At 40.4% G+C, this 18,835-nt stretch overlaps 1 protein-coding gene across 3 annotated transcripts in view; it reads left to right on the forward strand.

Annotated features, from left to right (window-relative positions):
- Positions 1-18,835, forward strand: part of SLC12A2 (solute carrier family 12 member 2) — a 96,762-nt gene that overhangs the window by 26,828 nt on the left and 51,099 nt on the right. For all 3 annotated transcript variants that reach the window (XR_011389683.1, XM_002710086.5, XM_070076071.1), the window contains exons 2-6: positions 5,303-5,422; positions 6,645-6,720; positions 6,844-6,939; positions 15,553-15,692; positions 17,721-17,831. Coding sequence is in view for 2 of the 3 variants with exons in the window: in XM_002710086.5 (XP_002710132.5) it covers positions 5,303-5,422; positions 6,645-6,720; positions 6,844-6,939; positions 15,553-15,692; positions 17,721-17,831 (543 nt within the window). In the remaining variant the exon portion in view is untranslated. The remainder of the gene's footprint in view (positions 1-5,302; positions 5,423-6,644; positions 6,721-6,843; positions 6,940-15,552; positions 15,693-17,720; positions 17,832-18,835) is intronic.

Below are 18,835 nucleotides of genomic sequence, written 5' to 3' on the forward strand. Positions count from 1 at the left end.
CTCTCTGTCTTCCACTTCTCATTCTCAGTTCCTGCTTGGGAGACTCAAAATCTCCATGCTGGTTTTTGAAAAATTATTTCCCCAAATAATACTAAATTAACATGATCTGCCTCATTGAATGTCATTATTTGTAAAATCATTTGTTAGTTTTTGTGTTTTACAACCCATTACTGTGAAAAATACCATAAATGAAACCACAAACCCCTCCTTTCTGTGAAACTGGAAGGTAGAGTGAAGATTTTTGTTTGCTTGCCTTATGTCTACATAATTTGTAGTTCCTAATTGCATACTTGAAGTTTTCCTTGATTATAAGGTTTTCCTATCATTTTCTGTGGATTAACTACACCTGACCATTTCCTCATTTCTTGGAAGGCAATGCCTTTAAAGAAAAAGAAATGTGTGTGTTCTGCTTTGGGTTTCTGATACTTGAGGAAATTAATACAGGTATGAACCCAATTTCATTATACTTAAGTCTGTTAATTGAAGTATGAGTAACACACACTTGATTTTGATGTTTGTGTTTTAGAGATTTGTGACTAAAATGCGTTTTAGGAGTTAAAATGCTTTTTGGGAGCTTCCAGATGACGGGAAGATAAATACTTCGTTGTATTTGGATTCATCTTTATTTTAAAATGCTACTTCATGTACACTGGACAATCTGAACTTTATTTTTTGAACGTTGCTCATGATGTAGTGGAAGCTGGCATCATAGATGGCTAGATCTTCAGCCTTGAGGTGGAATTTGGATAAACACCCACAGGCAAAATTTTAGGATGCCTGCATACATTTGTGTGGCTAACAAGACACCCACAGTGATATTTAGCCTTGTAAAAAAAAATAGATTATTACGTATGCCATCTTTAGTTTTCTTTTAATAGAGCTGGAAATAGAGGTGCCTTTGAATATGTTACAGACGTTGTATTTCAAGTAATACTTTAAGATTATATAGTATTTTAAGCCAGCGCCGCGGCTCAATAGGCTAATCCTCCACCTTGCAGCGCCGGCACCCCGGGTTCTAGTCCTGGTCAGGGCGGCGGATTCTGTCCCGGTTGCCCCTCTTCCAGGCCAGCTCTCTGCTGTGGCCTGGGAGGGCAGCGGAGGATGGCACAAGTCCTTGGGCCCTGAACCCGCCTCCTGGCGGCCATTGGAGGGTGAACCAACGGCAAAGGAAGACCTTTCTCTCTGTCTCTCTCTCTCTCACCGTCTACTCTGCCTGTCCAAAAAAAAAAAGACTATGTAGTATTTTAAAGCCTTATTTTATAACATAACTTTGTATCCTTGAGTGAAAAATTGAGAAACTTATGACTATAAAGTCAACTGAGATAGGCTTTTCTGTTCTGGTTTTAATTGATTAATCGAAAAGTTGGGTTGTCGATCCCTGGGAGGACTGATTTCTCCTTAGTTTGCACTGTCACTGACTTTCCGCTGGCTGACATACCCTGGGCAGTGGAATGGCAGCCCAGCAGGCGCTTTTGTGATTGAGCTACCCAGGCCCCTAGCCGTTTGTCTTTCCTTTGTTTTAGACTTAACAAGTTAAATGGCCAATGATTTCCTTGTTAAAGGAAGGAGGAGGATAATGATAGGCAAGCTTATGCAGGCATGGAGTCTCAGTCTTATACAAAACAGAGATGAGGTGGTGGGCGGGGTGACACAGTGGGTTAAGCTGCCCCCTGAAACTGCCCCACCCCATATCAGCGTGCTGGTTCAACTCCTCACTCCACTTCAAGTCCAGCTTCCTGCCAATGCATCCTGGGAGGCAACAGGTCATTACCATAGTATTTGGGGCCCTGTCACCCAAGTGAGAGACCTGGATGGAATTCTTTTGTTCTCTTTAAAAGAGCAAGTTATGTGGTATTATATTATATACCAAAGATGTTTGAAAAAGGTTAGCAGAAGGGCTGGCGCTGTGGTGTGGAGGCGTAAAGCCGTTGCCTGCAGTGCCGGCATCCCATATGGGTACTGGTTCAAGTCCCAGCTACTCCTCTTCCCATCCAGCTCCCTGCTATTGCATCTGAGAAAGCAGTGGAAGATATCTCAAGTCCTTGGACCCCTGCATCCCTGTGGGAGACTTGGAAGAAGCTCCTGGCTTCTGGCTTCTGGCTTCAGATGTGCTCAGCTCTAGCCCTTGCGGCCATCTGGGGAGTGAACCAGTGGATCAGAGACCTCTTTCTCTCTCTATCTGCCTATGTCTCTCTGTAACTCTGCCTTTCAAATAAAGTATTTTTTTTTAAATGAAGGTCAGCTGATTAGAATACTTCAAAAGTTTTTATGGGGGGTGTTTCTGTATACCATAAACCTCAGTGTCTCTCTCTTATAGTACAGTAATCTTTGGTAGGTAATAGTTAATGATACTTTGTGTTTCAAGGAAATTAGTATAATTTATCTTAGAGTCTGTTTTTTTTTTTTTTTTAAGATTTTATTTACTTATTTGAGAGTTAGAGTTACAGAAAGTGGGAGGGAGAGACAGAAAGGTATTCTGTCCGTTGGCTCACCCCCAAAATGGCCACAACGGCTGGAGCTGTGCCAATCTGAAGCCAGGAGCCAGGAGCTTCCTCCAGGTCTCCCATGTGGGTGCAGGGGCCCAAGGACTTGGGCCATCTTCTACTGCTTTCCCAGGCCACAGCAGAGAGCTCCATGGGAAGAGGAGCAGCCGGGACTAGAACCTGGCACCCATATGGGATGCTGGTGCCGCAGGTGGATGATTAACATACTGTACCACGGTGCCGGCCCCAGTTTTAAACAAGTTTTTTAAAAACTTGTTGACCACTGTCAGAGTGTTAACTTATCATGAGGGTTGGTGGTTTTTTTTTTTTTTTGTCTTTTTAAAATTTATTTATTTATTTATTTATTCAGTAGATTGATCTTACCTGCTAACTCCCTTTCTGAAAGCCCACAGCATCCACGGCTGGGCCAGCGGGAACCTCAGAACTCAGTCTGGGTCTCCCAACCTGAGTGTGGGGAGCCGACTGCTCTAGCCATCTCCTCGTCTCCCAGGGTGCACTTCACCAGGAAGCAGGAATGCGGAGCAGAGCCAGGGATCGACCACAAGTGCTCTGACAAGGGATGCGAGTATCTTGAGCAGTGGCTTAACCGCTATACCAAGCCACTACCCATAAAGTTCATATTCAGTTTTTTAGTGACTTAGAGTGATAGGTTTTCTGTTTGTTTCGCATAGTTGAGGTTATAGCTATATCTGTTAATGAAAACTAAGGATTAGTTTAAAATTGGATGGTTATTCTCTTGGTTCTTCTGTTGTTTGAAAAATCAGTAGTTAAGCTGATTATGGACTCCGATCCAGCGCTGTGGCACATTGGGTTATGGTGCCGCCTTTGACCCCCGCATCCAGTATGGGCACTGGTTTGAGTGCCAGCTGCTCCACTTCCCATGCAGCTGCCTGCTAATTCATCTAGGAAAGCAGCAGAAAATGGGTCAAATACTTGGGCCCCTGCCCACCTACATGGGAGAGCAGGATGAAGTTCCTGGCTTTGTCCTGGTTCAGCCCTGGCTATTGAGGCCATTGAGGGAGTGAACCAGTAGATGGACAATCTCTCTGTTCTTTCTCTCTCTCTCTTTTACTCTGCCTTTTAAATAAATAAATAAATAAGTAATTTTAAAAAATATGGAATCATTAAGAACTGATTTAGTCTGATTGCAGTTTCCTAAAGTGTAGTTGTGTTGATTTAAATGGAATTGAATGAGTATACTTGGCTAACATAGATGTTGATCAAAGAGAAAAAAGAGAAATTTGAATTATTACTTGTTATTCTGTGTAGTAATATGGAAGTTGCTACAGCTTATTTCACTAGAGGGTATAAAACACTGAAAACAGTTTTAAAAATTGTTGGCTTTTCTGCATTTAATGCAGGAATATTTGAAGTGCACCTGTTTGCTGCTGTTGATTACAGGTAGAGGAAGAATGGTGGGAACAGTATTAGAGGTGGAACTGTGGATCAGGGGCATCCTCTGTCTCCCGAGCCATGCACTTGTTCCCTTCATGACCTGTTTGAGGCTCTGTTTCTGGCTTGGAAATGTGTCATATGTTTTGGGTTCATGTTGAGACAGACCAAAAATTGAGAACCAGTGAGAAAGAAAGGGAGAGCAGAGAGAACAAAAAATTAAGAATGGTAGAATCAGCCGGTGCTGTAGCTCAGTAGGCTAATCCTCCATCTGTGGCGCTGGTACCCCGGGTTCTGTCCCAGTTGCTCCTCTTCCAGTCCAGCTCTCTACTGTGACCCGGGAAGGCAGTGGAGGATGGCCCAAGTGCTTGGGCCCTGCACCCCATGGGAGACCAGGAGAAGCACCTGGCTCCTGGCTTCAGATGGGCGCAGCACGCTGGCCATAGCAGCCATTTGGGGGTTGAACCAACGGAAGGAAGACCTTTCTCTCTGTCTCTTTCTCTCTCACTGTCTAACTCTGCCTGTCCAAAAAAAAAAAAAAAAAAGAATCAAGGAAACAAGGAAATGTGTTGTCATCCAGGTTCATTTCTGAATCTGATAAAAATTGCAAAACAAGCAGAAAGCATAGCGAGTGATTGAAGGTATCAGGGTGGGAGGATGAAGGAATCTTAGGACCTCTGGGAACCCTGCTCTCTGGACTCCAAAGGGAAACTGCACTGGTGATGAGCGATGTGACTACTTGGAGAGACAGGTTGAGGGAATGGCCCTCATGAACAAGCATAGTTAGCAAACAGCATTCACTGTTCTCCAGACCCCACCAAAGTCTAAGTAAAACTGGAAGCTTTTAAAATAGGTTTATTTTTACAGTAAGATTTAAATTTAAAGACCTTTCAGTAATTAAGGTTTCCTTCCAGATAATTGCTTTGTAAACTGTTGATTCTTGTAAATCTGTAATATGTCATCCTTGTTTATGCTCTAAAGATTGATTTTATTTAAAAGGCAAAGTTAAAGAGGGAGGGAGAGTGATTTTTGAGGTCTAGTGTCTGCTGATTCACTCCCCAAATGCCTGCAACACTTGGGGATGGACCAAGCCAAAACCAAGAGCCAGGATCTCCAGCTTGGTCTCCCATGTGTGTGTCAGGCACCCAAGCCCTGGGGCCATCACCCATGGTCTCCCAGGTGCGTTGGAAGGAAGCTGGATCAGAAGCATGGAGTAGCTGAGACGGCGATGAAGTACTGCTGTATGGAAAGTGTGTCTCAAGCAGCAGCCTGAGCTCTTGCAGCAAGTTGCCTGCTGCTGTGTTTCCTTAAGTATGATTAAGTGCATTCGGGTAGTGTGTTTTCAATCAGTAATTTCAAATCTTAAAGAATTCTGAAGCATAACTCACATTTCTTTTTTTAACCAGGAACCTTTTGAAGATGGCTTTGCAAATGGGGAAGAAAGTACTCCCACCAGGGATGCTGTGGTCACATATGCTGCAGAAAGTAAAGGAGTTGTGAAGTTTGGCTGGATCAAGGGTGTACTGGTATGAATAGATAGATTGACTTTTAGAGCTACAGCATTTCTGTTGACATAAAATATTCCTACTGCTCTCATGAGCTCCAAGGACGAGTGTTGTGTTTTTTTCTCTATTTTAACTCTCTTAACTGAGTACTTTGGGAGACCAAATCAGACACTTAGCATCTCTCATCTTTTCAGATACTACGATCAGCATCAGAGATATAGTTAAGACTTAAACCCACTTATCTTTGATTATCAGTAAATTGTGTTATCGCTGGTAAATCTCACATATTGTCACATGGCAGAAACTCACTGTGAAGCTTTCAAACTGATGGGAGCATCAGAATCAAGAGTCCTGAACCAAGGAGTAGAGCTGAAATGAGGCTGCTGCTTTCTTGCCAGACACATTGTCTTTTGAAAAGAGAGTTAATAGGCAACAGAATAGAGGAGAAATCCTTTTCCTAGGTGTTCACTGCAGTAGACAGCTTTAGGTGATGAAGGTTCAGATTGACTTCTGTGTGTCTGTTTCGGTAGGCATGAAGGATCAGACTAGACTGACTTCATGTTGAGACGTTGGAAACACACAATATTTTTTCCATTACATTGTAATTTTTCCATTACAGAAATATCTGTAATGGAAATTAGGGGAGAAATCAGGGAAAAATCTAAGTTTTAGTAGCACTTTCATTGTCCTAACCAACAGAGTGAATGTGAAACTCCAAGTGTAATGCATATTAGATTTTAGTGTTGTTCTATGTTTGCCTAATAAATAAAGGTGAAAATAAATTGGGAAAATTGCTTCACAATGTAAATTTTTAAAAAATAATGCATGAACAGTTGTCATTTTGTATTATATAATACTTAAATCTGAAGAAATCATAAAATAAAGATGTTTTAAAAGAAAAGGAAAAATTAAACTGGCAATAAAGGTGAATAGGAAGTCCATGTACAAGGGCTAGAGGCTTTGTTCTTGTACCTTTCTTGTTCAGTTTCTTCTGCTTCTGATAATTGTGACGAGCACTGTGATTTGCAGGCACATTTTATATGTCACATACTTCTATTAAGTATAAGCTCTCATGAAGCTCTTTTAAGCTGTGAAGAAGGAAAAGGGTGGGAGGAAGAGTTAGATTTGAAGACTGCATCTTCTGTAGTTCAAATGCATGCAATCTTCTAGCTGGTGTAGTGTTAACTGCTGTTACTTTGTTTTATTCATTTCCGCATCTGTCACTTGGCCTTTTCTCTCCTAGGTACGTTGTATGTTAAACATTTGGGGTGTTATGCTCTTCATTAGATTGTCATGGATCGTGGGTCAAGCGGGAATAGGTAAGTAAAGTTACATGCTGCTTGATTTCAGAACAGTGAGCAGAGTAATTGTGTGCATGTGTGAGTGCCCAGCCTCATCAAGCTGATAAAAGTGAAGCATTATCTCTTTTCTTTTCCCCAAAGGTCTGTCAGTCGTTGTGATAATTATGGCCACTGTTGTGACAACTATCACGGGATTGTCTACTTCAGCAATAGCTACTAATGGATTTGTAAGAGGAGGTAAATTCAGTCTTTTCACATCATCATCAGATTACTGTCACTAAATAGAAAATTAAATCTTTTAATTTTTTATATTAATAAAAGCAACATGTCAGGGTCGTATAGTGAAGAGGGTTCCTACTTAGTATTTCCTGTTATATTTGAATGTAAAAGTTTATGTTGACTCATATACATTCCCATATGCTTTAAAATATTTAGGTGTGTTCAGCGTGTCTGGAAGCAAGAATGAAGCTTCTAGCAGGGCTGTTGTCCTCTGGGCAGCCGTGTTTCCAGCGAGTCACAAACATGGCCTGAGATTTGGTCAGCATAGGTTACAGGTCTGACCAACCTCGCTCCCCGCTTCGTCTTTGAGCATCTTCACTTGAAGAGCTTGTTCACTTTTCTGTTTCATCTGCAGCAGGAATATGGATAGTGCTTTTCGCTTATCACCTCAGTCTTGTATTTCTGAGATACCAGAGACGCTAGCCTTGGAACCTGGCAGCTTGAGTAGATGAGGACTATACTGAGCACGTGTTGCTTCTTCTGATATTTTACATGTATGTTAGTCTGGCTTGAGCTATATTGGGGTCTAAGATGTAGATTTATCCAACAGTTAGCCAGATATTGCTGAGAAATTATGTGTGGCTTCTTGTCTTCCACTACTGAGGAATGGAAGTTGCAGGAGAAATGGCTTGGGTGTCACATATTTGCAGGGATCAGCAAGTCATAAGGAATTTGTTTATCTCCAAACTGTGGAATCTCAGTAGTGAATGTCAAGGGGAATGGGGCACAAGCCTTTGGTAACATGAACTCTGAGTTGTTCTCCATTTGAATCAAAATTTCAGAAAATAGATTAGCCTGAAATGTGGCCAAAACAACACTTCATTTTCCTGTGTATTGAGATTGAGAGATTACAAAAATATAGCCACAAATACATCTACTTCAGATTGTGTCCAGTCTTGTATCTTGGATAGCAGGGAAAGTATAACATGGAACTCAAAAGCTACGTCTTTTTTTTTTTTCCCCCAAGATTTATTTTTATTTGAGAGGCAGAGTTATAGACAGGGAGAGAGAAAAAGAAAGAGGTCTTCTATCCGCTGGTTCACTCTCCAAATGGCCACAGTGGCCAGAACAAGGCTGATCTGAAGCCAGGAGCCGATAGCTCCTTCCTGGTCTCTCATGTAGACGCAGAGGCCCAAATACTAGGACCATCTTTCACTGCTTTCCCATGCCATTAGCAGGGAGCTGGATCAGAAGTGGAGCAGCCAGGCTCCATCCAGTGCCCGTATGGGATGCCAGTTGCACAGGCAGAGGCTTAAACTACTGTGCTACAGCTAAGCTGTGTCTTAACAAATTAGCATGTATAGCAGTTTTGCTGGACTTCCATCAAAATGCTAGTTCTCAAAGGAAGAACCTAGAGGGGGAAAAATGCACTGGATCATACCAGTTGGATTTCTGTTATCATGAGGTGTTTGTGCAAATGGGAAAGTAAATGCTGAAATAATGTAATTTATAGAAGACCAAGGAGAAAGTCATTAAAGAAGTGGTGGTATACTGCAGAACTCTGCGTAGAGGGCCTTCACTTTTCACTTGTTGGTGACTTTGTATACCTAACCGGTGTTACAGATTATACATAAACCTCATCAGTGTTTCCTGGAGATTGCTTTCAGGGCATATAAACCTTTTCTGTGTCGCCTCATAGACCCCAGCGAGATTAATTTTCATTTCATGAAAACCTGATATTGTCCACAGGAAAGAAAGTAGACACAGGTCTAAAACAGTATCCGGTATTTAGTGTTCTAAACTGAAAGTCCTGCCTATGTAGAGTCGTACACGTACTGTGAAAGGACGTATTTCTTAACTCTGTTAACGTGACCTGTGATGAGGGATCATCCCAGTAGCAACAAGCAGGGGACCTGGGAGAAATGATTGGAGCCAGATCTGGGCAGGAAATGTGCAAAAATAAGTTCATAAAGGTTACTAGTTTCATATAAAAAGAACCCAGGAGCCAGCTTCGAGAAACATGCTGGTCAAAGTTTGGATAATTCAAATTGCACTGATTATGACAACAACTGATTTAGATGGAAACATAATACCTGATAAAATCCCTGAATTCACAGTGAAGCATCACAAAAAGCGTCACCTTTGAAGAACACCGGGAAACCATTTTACTGTGAAAATTGATTAGTAGAGGTGATGACTTCATTCTCAGACCAGATTTCCTGAACAGAATGTTCTTTTCTGAATTCAGGATAACCCACAGATTGATAAAAGGAAATTTGTTTAAAGTTTCTGATTCACTCCCCAGATGGCTGCAATGGCCAGCACTGGGCAGGCCAGAGTTAGGATCCAGGAGCTTCCAGGTCTCTGATTTGGGTGGCAGATCCCTAACACTTGGACCGTTAGCCAGTGATTTGCCCAGGCCATTAGCAGGGAGCTGGAGTGGAGGTGGAGCAACCTGGATATGAACGGATTCCCATATGGGATGCCAGTATCTCAGGCAGTGGCTTTCAGTGCTGCGCCACAACAGCCCCAGTGTTACTGATTTTAATATTGGTGTTAATAGTAGGTTTCAGAGGTAGACATATTAACCTAGAAAAGTTGTAGTGACACACTGGGTTTGTAGCAGTGACAATAACATAGATGCAGTTCACATTCAGGTAGTCATAGTAGCTACTGTTTTTGTGATGTAACTGCTAAGGGTGATGCCCAGTTTATTCTGTTGCTGGTAAAATATTCATTCATTCATTGCTTCATTCATTGCTTCATTCATCCCCCCACTCGTGTACTGGTTTACTCCCCAGATGCCTGCAGTAGCTGGGAGTGGGACCAAAGCCAGGAACCAAGACTCAGTGCAGGTATCCTACACAGGTGGCAGGAACCCAGCTACTTGAGCCATCCTTGCCACCTCCCAGGGACTATGTTCGCAGGAACTTAGAAACCAGGGCAGAGCTGGGCCTCTGACCTGGCACTCTGACACGGCATGTGAGCGTCTAAGCTACTAGACTAACTGCCTGCCCAGATACCACGGTTTTGACATGGTTGTTGTTAGTCACACTTAGCATTTCTGTGGATAATGAGAGCAAGAATGAAGCTTTTGTACCTTTCTTTAGATACTGTATTATTTGCAGATTTTGCTAGTTGAATCTATAAGTAGAATTCATCTCTTTTTTTTTCTAATCTCTGAAATAACTAAAGACCTCCTCATTTTTGTATGAAGGTAAAGCCAAAACATTGGAAGTGGAGAAAAATTGATATATGCTACAGATTTTAACCAAAAAGTGCTTTTTGTATTGTTAAAACTGTGTTACCATTGATTGTTAAAAACAGTAAGGTGATCAATTTAAGAGCTAAAATTCATTTCATATTATCTTGAAGTCTAACTTACATGAATATTTTTTGCTATTTCATTTTGATGAGGATATGGTTTTTTAAATGCTAGTTGTTGGAGCAGGCATTTAGCCTAGTAGTTAAGTTGCCCGTGTTTCACATCAAAGTGCCTGGGTTGGATTGCCCCCTTGGATATCCTGGGAAGCAGTGTCCTACTGTGGGCCTCTGGGGAATGGACCAGCTGATGAGAGCTCTGTGTCTCTGCCTCTCAAATACATAAGTTTTTTTTTTTCGTGTGTGTGTAGTTAAAAAAATTGCCAAATGGATTGCCAGAGTGGCTGTACTATTTTGTATTCCCTTCAACAACATACATGTGACTCTAGATTTTCCACACTCTTGGCAAAGTTTGTTATCTGTTACATGTTGTAGCCATTCCTGTGGATGCTTAATGGGTCCTTACTGCGTTGTGATCATGATTAATGATAATAGGCACATTTTTGTGTGTCTTGGCCTCATGTGTATTTTAAGATGTATGCTTGTGTTTTCATCTGATTAGTAAGAATCTTTTCTATAATATAGTTAAAAGATGTGTGTTTGACATGCATCATGTGTATTTTTTCTCCATTTGTGCCTTCCTTTAGTATTTTCTTACTGTTTGCTCTGAAGAACAGAGGAAATATTATTACTCACTGTTGAAATCTTCATCTTTCCACTTTTTTGTTGAGTTTGTGAGGAGCCATGAAAAAGTTTGCAGAAAATGTACATTATGAAAAACTGTAGATTTCAGTTTTTGGGGAATTAAACTAATTTTTTTTTTTTTAAAGTTCATTTGAAAGGCAGAATTACAGAGCTGCAGGCTGAGGGTTCATTCCCCAATGGCCCCACCAGCCAGGGCTGGGCCAGGCCAAATCTGGGAGCTTCTTCCAGGTCTTCCACCTCGGTGCAGGGGCCCAGGGACTTAGGCCATCTTCTGCTGCTTTCCCAGGCACATTAAAACAGGGAGTAGGATCCAAATGGAGCAGCCAGATCTCCAGTCGGTACCCATGTGGGATGCCAGCATTGCAAGCAGTGGCTTAACCTGCTGTACCAGAGCTCTGGGCCCGTTGAGGGTTTTGCAGGATCTTCACATGTGGAAATAAAATAGACTTCTGTTATTTGAAGTTGTATTCTGTGACTTCGCTAAACAGAAATAATCTTGTAATGTGTCAATAGAAATAGTGTTTACTTTTTATTTCAAGTCTCCAGGACTTTTTCCCTATTTCTCTTGTCTGTTGAAGTAGCAAAGACCTACAGAACGATGGTGACCGGAAGTGAGGGGAGCAAATATCCTTGCCTTGATCCCCATCTTAGAGGGAGCAAATTGAGTGTATCATTGTCAACTGTGAGGTTTCAGAGATGCCATTTATCATATTGGGAAGTTGTGTTTTAAAGTTGCTGAAAATATTTACCATGGATGGATGTTGAATTTTGTCAGCTTGCTTTGTATCCTTTGAATTAAATGTTTTTTCTTGCTCTTTCTGTTATCACAATTTACATGTTTTTTGACTTGAAAACAATATAACATTTGTGGGGTAAATCTTCCTGGTGAGTGATATTTTCCTCTGCTGAATTTGGCATGCTTATCTTCTGTTGAGTCTGTCGTCATAAGGAATATTGGTTGAAAGTTCCTTTTCCGCTATGAATGCTGTCAGCCTTTGCTTTCAGTCTTGCGTTCATCTTTACAGTTCCCTCGTGGTGTTTGGGGCGGGAGGAGGTGTTACACATTTAATTTCTTCAGTAACTAGTCATACTTCTGCCACGTTTGTTTTCGAGGAATTTCTCAGTTTTATGTCAGTTAAACAATGACTGCAGTACAGTTATTTAGTATATTGCCTTCTGGTAGGGTTTGTAGTGATGCATCCTGCTTTCATCCCTGATTGAATTAGTTTGCCTTTGTTCTTTTTCTTGATTAGTCTAGTTCACTCTATTAGTTTTATTAACATTTGTCTCAGTTCTTCTATTTTTGCTGCTTTAGATTTTATTTTCTATTTATTATTGTAGAAACTTAGATCATTGATCTCATTTCTTTTTAATTATTTAAAACTATAAATTTTGATATAATTCCTGCTTTTGGCTTATTAATTTGATGTTACATTTTTGCTGTCAGTTCCATGTCTCATTTCCTTTATTATTTATTTGTTCTTTAGCCAATGAGTTACTTGAAAGCTGGTTCTATAATTGACCAACATTTAGGGATCCTTCCACATCTAATGTACTAGTTAATCAGTAATACTCACCATCTCATGTTAGTTCCTTGAAATCTATGGAGATTTATTTTATGATGATAGCAAGATTATAATCATAGGCTCTTGGTTAACTTAGTCAAGGTTTGGTTGATTTGGGATCTGGTAAGAAGTACAGGGCATATGTCCCTAAATCAAGACATAATAATGGGATCCGATATAATAGTGTCATTCTTTAGTGGTTCTCACATGGGACTCATTTTTCATTCTCTATTACTCTGAATAGTGAGAATTTTTGTTTACTTGAGCAATAAATTTTTTTGAAAGGAGGTCACTAAATTGTTTTCAGTTGGTGTGTTTTAATTGAACATAAATCTGAATTATGTTCTTCAGCATTTTCAGTGGTAGCAAAGACTTGACTTTAAAGTTTTGTCATGCACGTTATACTGCATAAGCACTGTGACAAGTTGGAGACCAGAGTTTAATAAAGTACGCCATTCTGTACTTGCCTTGATCAAGGTAGTTAACTCTCTATAAGCCTTGGTTTTCTTTTATGTAAAATGAAGCATACAAGAATTATGTAAGTTGTATATAATGTTTAACAAAACAAAAATTTCAAGATAAATAATTATTCTGTGCTGACTAGTAATAATACAGCTGCTATTCAGAGTAGTAGGTTTTTTTTTAAGATTTTATTTATTTGAGAGAGAGAGTTACTGAGAGAAAGGTCTTCCATCCACTGGTTCACTCCCCAGTTGGCTGCAACGGCCGGAGCTGAGCTGATCCAAAGCCAGGAGCCAGGAGCTTCTGCCTGGTCTTCCACACAGGTGCAGGGGCCCAAGCATCTGGTCCATCCTCCACCACTTTCCCAGGCCACAGCAGAGAGCTGGATTGGAAGAGGAGAAGCCGGGACTTGAACTGGTGCCCATAATGGGATTCAGCGCCAGAGGTGGAGGTTTAGCTCACGATGCCACAGTGCTGCCCCAGTATTAGGTCTTTAATACCTCATTTTGATAAAAAACAAAAAGAGGGAAAAATCTGCTATTAAAATCTGCTATTAAAAGGTTGCCTTTAGGAAGCTAGAAAGATGTGGGAAGAATAGGGTAGACTACTGCAGCCGGTAGCATTTGAAAAAGTAAGGGAAGATGAGCACAGGCCAGCATCTGACTGTCGGAAAAATAAAATTCAAATCTTTTTAAAAGCAAAATGGGAGTTTTTAAGTTTTAGGTTTTTCAATTTTTGGAAGATTTTCAGAGTTATAAAATGTCAGAGTTGACATTTCAGAACATGAAAACTTGAAAACCATATAATGAATCCTTTTGTTTTAGAAAGTCCTTGTTTGTATGTTAGCTTAAAATGTTGGGACATAACTTTCTCAAGTATAAAATCAAGATAAAGCATACTTTTCTTAATTTGCTGTTACTGATATTCAGAATAAATGCTATAATTTCTTAATTTTGAGATATATGTTAAAATAGGCCATGCTCGTTGTAGTCTTCCAGGTGTTGCCCTTGTGATTTATTGTAATGTGATTTAATATCTTCAGAATTTACTGTTTACTTGGCTCACAGCATTGTTATTTAAATTGTTGGAGTCTTCAGTGTTCAAAAATGAGAAATTTTCAAAATGCTCATGGAAAAACACTGTGAAAACATATGCATGGATTTCAACATGTTTTGGTACCAAAATAAATACTTAATTTCAATTTTTATGTGAATTTTCTGAAGTATGCTCAAACTTCTGGGAAAGTTTTAATTAATTTTCATGTAACAAAAAAGTTAGAATACTAATGTTAATGGTTATGTGTTTTTTTTTTGTTTGTTTGTTTGTTTGTTTGAAAGAGTTACACAGAGAGAGGACAGGCAGAGAGAGAGGTCTTCCATCCGCTGGTTCATTCCCTAAATGGCCACAATGGCCGGAGCTGCACCGATGTGGAGCCAGGAGCTTATTCCAGATCTCCCACGTGGGTGCAGGGGCCCAAGGCCTTGGGCTATCTTCTACTGCTATCTCAGGCCATAGCAGAGAGCTGGATCGGAAGTGGCATAGCCGGGTCTTGAGGCCAGGGTGTTAACCCACTGGCCACAGCGCTGGCCCACTTTGTATTTTTGTTAATATCCCCCAAGAAAATGAAAATTCATTGGTAAAATGAGTAACTGGGACAGCTGTTTCCAAAATGATGATTGTCTGTTTGGTACTGTTTCTGTGTTGTCAAACTATGGAATTGATTTGTTGTGTTTGTGTTCCTTACACTGTGCAAACAGTAGAGACAGAGATCAGCCGTTTAATGGCATTTCATTATATGGTCTAAGGAATTAAGGCCATCATATAAAAATGCATACAATTTTATTTATCATCAATATTATTAAAAAAAACTTAAATTTGATTATAGATGAGGAGCCTTATTTAGATCAGTGTTTTAGAGGAGCTTCTCAAGACTTGGGCAGCGTTCAGCTGACTCCAGATAATAAAGTTAGCTGGTTTGTATGTTGGGCGTTCTAGGTTTTCAGGTTTGGGGCATTCCATGATAGCTCCTGTAGTGGCGTTTATTCTGCCATGTAGGCAGAGTTTACTAGAATATAAAGGATTCCTTTTTGGAATGCCATTATTGGCTGTTCTCTGCAGTTTTTCATGACTTTGCTATTTTTACCACGGCATTCCTGTTACCAGCAAAGTGGCATACTTCAAGTAACTGAAATAGTATCAACTGTCATTTTAAAGAGTTACCTTAAGATTAAATACATTACTCAGAAAACCACTGGGAAATGATACTGTATATCTGTGTATAAGGAAGGATCTTTTGCCCACTTTAACCTAAACTTAAAAGAGGAAGTAGGGATTTAAATAGGCTGACTGGGTATTTAATATGTGGAGAAATCCCTGGATATTCAGTACTGTGAAGGAAGTAAATTATGAAGAATTTCTTTCAGTAGTTTCTTGGTGAGAACATGTTCACTTACTTGTGTGATAATTTAACTGCTGTTCTTAGTAGAGGTTCTGATTTTTGAACTTTTGTGGAATTAAAGACATTGTATTTGACATTTTGAATGCTAACTTCAGTGCTTTGTCATTTTTTCTCCTGCAGGAGGCGCATATTATTTAATATCCAGAAGTCTAGGACCAGAGTTTGGTGGTGCGATTGGCCTGATCTTTGCTTTTGCCAACGCTGTTGCAGTTGCTATGTATGTGGTGGGATTTGCAGAAACTGTGGTGGAGTTGCTCAAGGTAACGCATCTGTCTTCAGTCCTTTGTTTGCCACATCCTCATCGAGGGCCTCTGTGCCTCTCATCATGTTGCATAGGCAGGCAGTGGTGTGCTCACGGAGAAGCACACCCCTCAAGAAGCTTAGTGTGGAATTTGCATAAAGGAATTGTGGAATGTCTGCAGCACATAGTTGCAGGAGGCCTTGGCGGCACAAAAGCTGGGGGAGGGTATGTGTGTGGCATTGAACTACTCTGCAGGAATGGAGATGCCAGGGATGGGAGTTTAGACATTAGTAGGTACACAGGTAAGGTAACAGAAGGGTAGAGAAGAAAAGCCTGGAAAATGTAGAGCATCGACAAGAAAATGAAGTATTTTGAAACGTTTGAAATACAAATGGCAAGATACGCAAGACTGGAGGGAAGACAAAGGGCCAAGTTGGGGCTGTGTGTCTTGTCTGCCATCCACTTTGGATCTCAGGTTGATTGGAGTTGAGGCCATGACAGCTGATCACCAATAGCAAATAGATCGGAGGGATCAGAACTGGAGGGGACGACCATTAAAGAGGTGGTAGCTATTCTGGGAGTGGAGATGGTGGCTGATATCAAGAGATAGGTTTGAGCTTGTGAAGTTGTGAAGATGCTGAATATGTGCACTTGATGATGAAGGGAGCGTGGGAAGTTGGAGAAAGATTTAGAGTGTGCCCTGATTCCGACTGGAGGATTCAGGAGGAAGGTAAAGCTGTCTTTATGAGAATGCTGGTTTGAAGAACCATACAGAGCTGATGGGAAGGCAGTGATAACACTGCTGTGGAGTTGGGAAGAGAACTGGTTTTGTACTCAATGTGGTGTGTGTAATTAAAGAAGTGAAATAGGACTCCCGTGGTTGTGTTGTGTTAACCTCATTTGCCTGGAATTCAAGCTTATATTTTCTCACTTATGTTTGACTCCTATGAGCAGATTTTTTTTGAAAAAGCATTCATGCTTTTTTAAAAGAAGCAATTTCATGGGATTATTACATTCTTCCGTAATTTGTTGAGTTGTACTGTGAAACAGTCATCTAAGTTGTCAAAAAAACTTACTATTTTAATATTTTGTGCCTCGCATCATTTGAGATAATTCAGTGTTGCTGTTTACTAGATTGATGGGCATATTACAATATTTAAATAATTTTTATCCAATCGAGAACATTAAAGAAAGTCATTGTTACTATATTACAACTAATTTGCATGTGGAATGGAAATAGTGTGTAGTTTTTGACAATAGCATTAAGGGGAGTTCACCTCTTCCTCATGCAACATGCAAAGCCGTCAAAAGCATGAGTTTCTATTACATTGAACAGAGTTTATATTTCTGCTGTGTAACTTTTAAAAACATCCTAACTGGTAGTACTGTTTAGTCATAGTGCACTTGTTAAACTTCTAGTAGCAGTTTTGTTTTTTTTTTTTTTTGAGTCTGTGTCAGTCACAGTAGTATCAATAACATACATTAGATATCAGTAATGTTTAAGTTTATTTATTTAAAAGCAAAATCATAGAGCAAGAGAAGGAAAGAGAAAGAGAAAGGTCTTCCATCTGCTGGTTTTCATGCCCTGAATGGCCACAAAGACTGGGGGTGGGCCAGGCCGAAGCCAGGGGGCCGGAGCTGGTTCTAGGTCTCCCACGTGGGTGGCAGGGGCCCAAGGAGTTGGACTGTCCTCTGCTGCTTCCCCGCACACATGAGCCGAGAGCTGGATTGGAAGTGGAGCAGATGGGACTCAAACCAGTGCCCGAACGGGATGCCACTGTGGCAGGCCGTGTCTTAACTTGCTGTATCAACGTTGGCCCCCTAGATAGGGATAATTTAATTATACGTTAGATATCATTAGATACTGAATTTCCCCTTAGTAGCAAATAGTGATTCCTTTGTGCTAAGTTTCCTATTCATTTATTAACTAAGCATTTATTCTAATCTTTTGCATGTCTGGCATATGTGTGTCTAAAATATTTCAAAACAAATGTAAGGATTTATATAAAGTAATATTGCTCATTATATTTGTAACTCTCTTTTTTAGGAACATTCCATACTTATGATAGATGAAATCAATGATATCCGAATTATTGGAGCCATTACAGTGGTGATTCTTCTAGGTATCTCAGTAGCTGGAATGGAGTGGGAATCAAAAGTAAGTCATGATAGTAATCACGCAGTATGGGGAATTTAGGAGCTTATGTTTTGGGAACACTGTGCAGTGTGCTGATATTTTCCAATTCTAGTGGTACCTCAGTGGGTGTTTTCACAGAGCTGTATGTCTAAGATTATAAGGTGGAGTATATTTAAAGTTTTAAGTCTAGAATCAATCTTGTTTTGCATTTTGTAGAAATGCTGAGGTCTATATTATTATGTAGTTTAAAAGAAATGTTTTGCTTCCTAATTTATTTGGAAGTTAATTTTAAAGGAGACATGAGGCGATAACTGAAAGCTAATGCGTATGTGAGGTTGGAGGAACTGCTTTTCTTTGCAGTTGACATCCCAGAAGGCACAAATCCCGTGTCGTTCTTCCTGGGAAGCAGTTGGTGAAGTCACGTGTTAGATAGGCAGAGCATCCAAGAGTGTGTCTGAGAGTTTGCCTGGGTTGCAGCACAGCTGGACTTTGCGTAGTGTTGGGTGTTCATATTTGTACTGTTTATCACACCTGCCAAACCGAAAGTTAGGGAAGTTTGAGAGAATACTTTTCTCAGTGTGTTGAAGGTAAAGTTGTATACAGTTAAATCTTGTATTTTTAACAACCTGACTTTACTGAAATGAATTGAATTTCATTCTCTCTGGGACATGATTAACATATTAGTTGTTCTTGCTCCCACAGATGACACAGATTATCCTGAACATTCGGTTTTCTGGGAGGGTACGAGCAGAGAAGGGGGGAAGATAGTTCTCATCCTTTCCTTAATCCCATTGCTACTTGAATTTTTCCTCCCTCCATCTCATCACTTTCCTTCTCTTTTTCTCTTCCTTAAGTAGTCATCTATTCACCATTCTGTTTGCACTTGGTATAAAAGTTGTGTTTCTGTCAAATAAGTTCTCTGTGTCAAGATGTAGGGGTAGACATTATGCTTGGGGACACCTCCATCCTGTATCAGAGCACCGGGGTCCCAGTCCCAGCTCTGCTTCCTGTGCCAGCATTCCTGC

The sequence above is a fragment of the Oryctolagus cuniculus genome, chromosome 6 (genome assembly GCF_964237555.1).
Source record: "Oryctolagus cuniculus chromosome 6, mOryCun1.1, whole genome shotgun sequence".
Lineage (NCBI taxonomy): Eukaryota > Metazoa > Chordata > Mammalia > Lagomorpha > Leporidae > Oryctolagus > Oryctolagus cuniculus.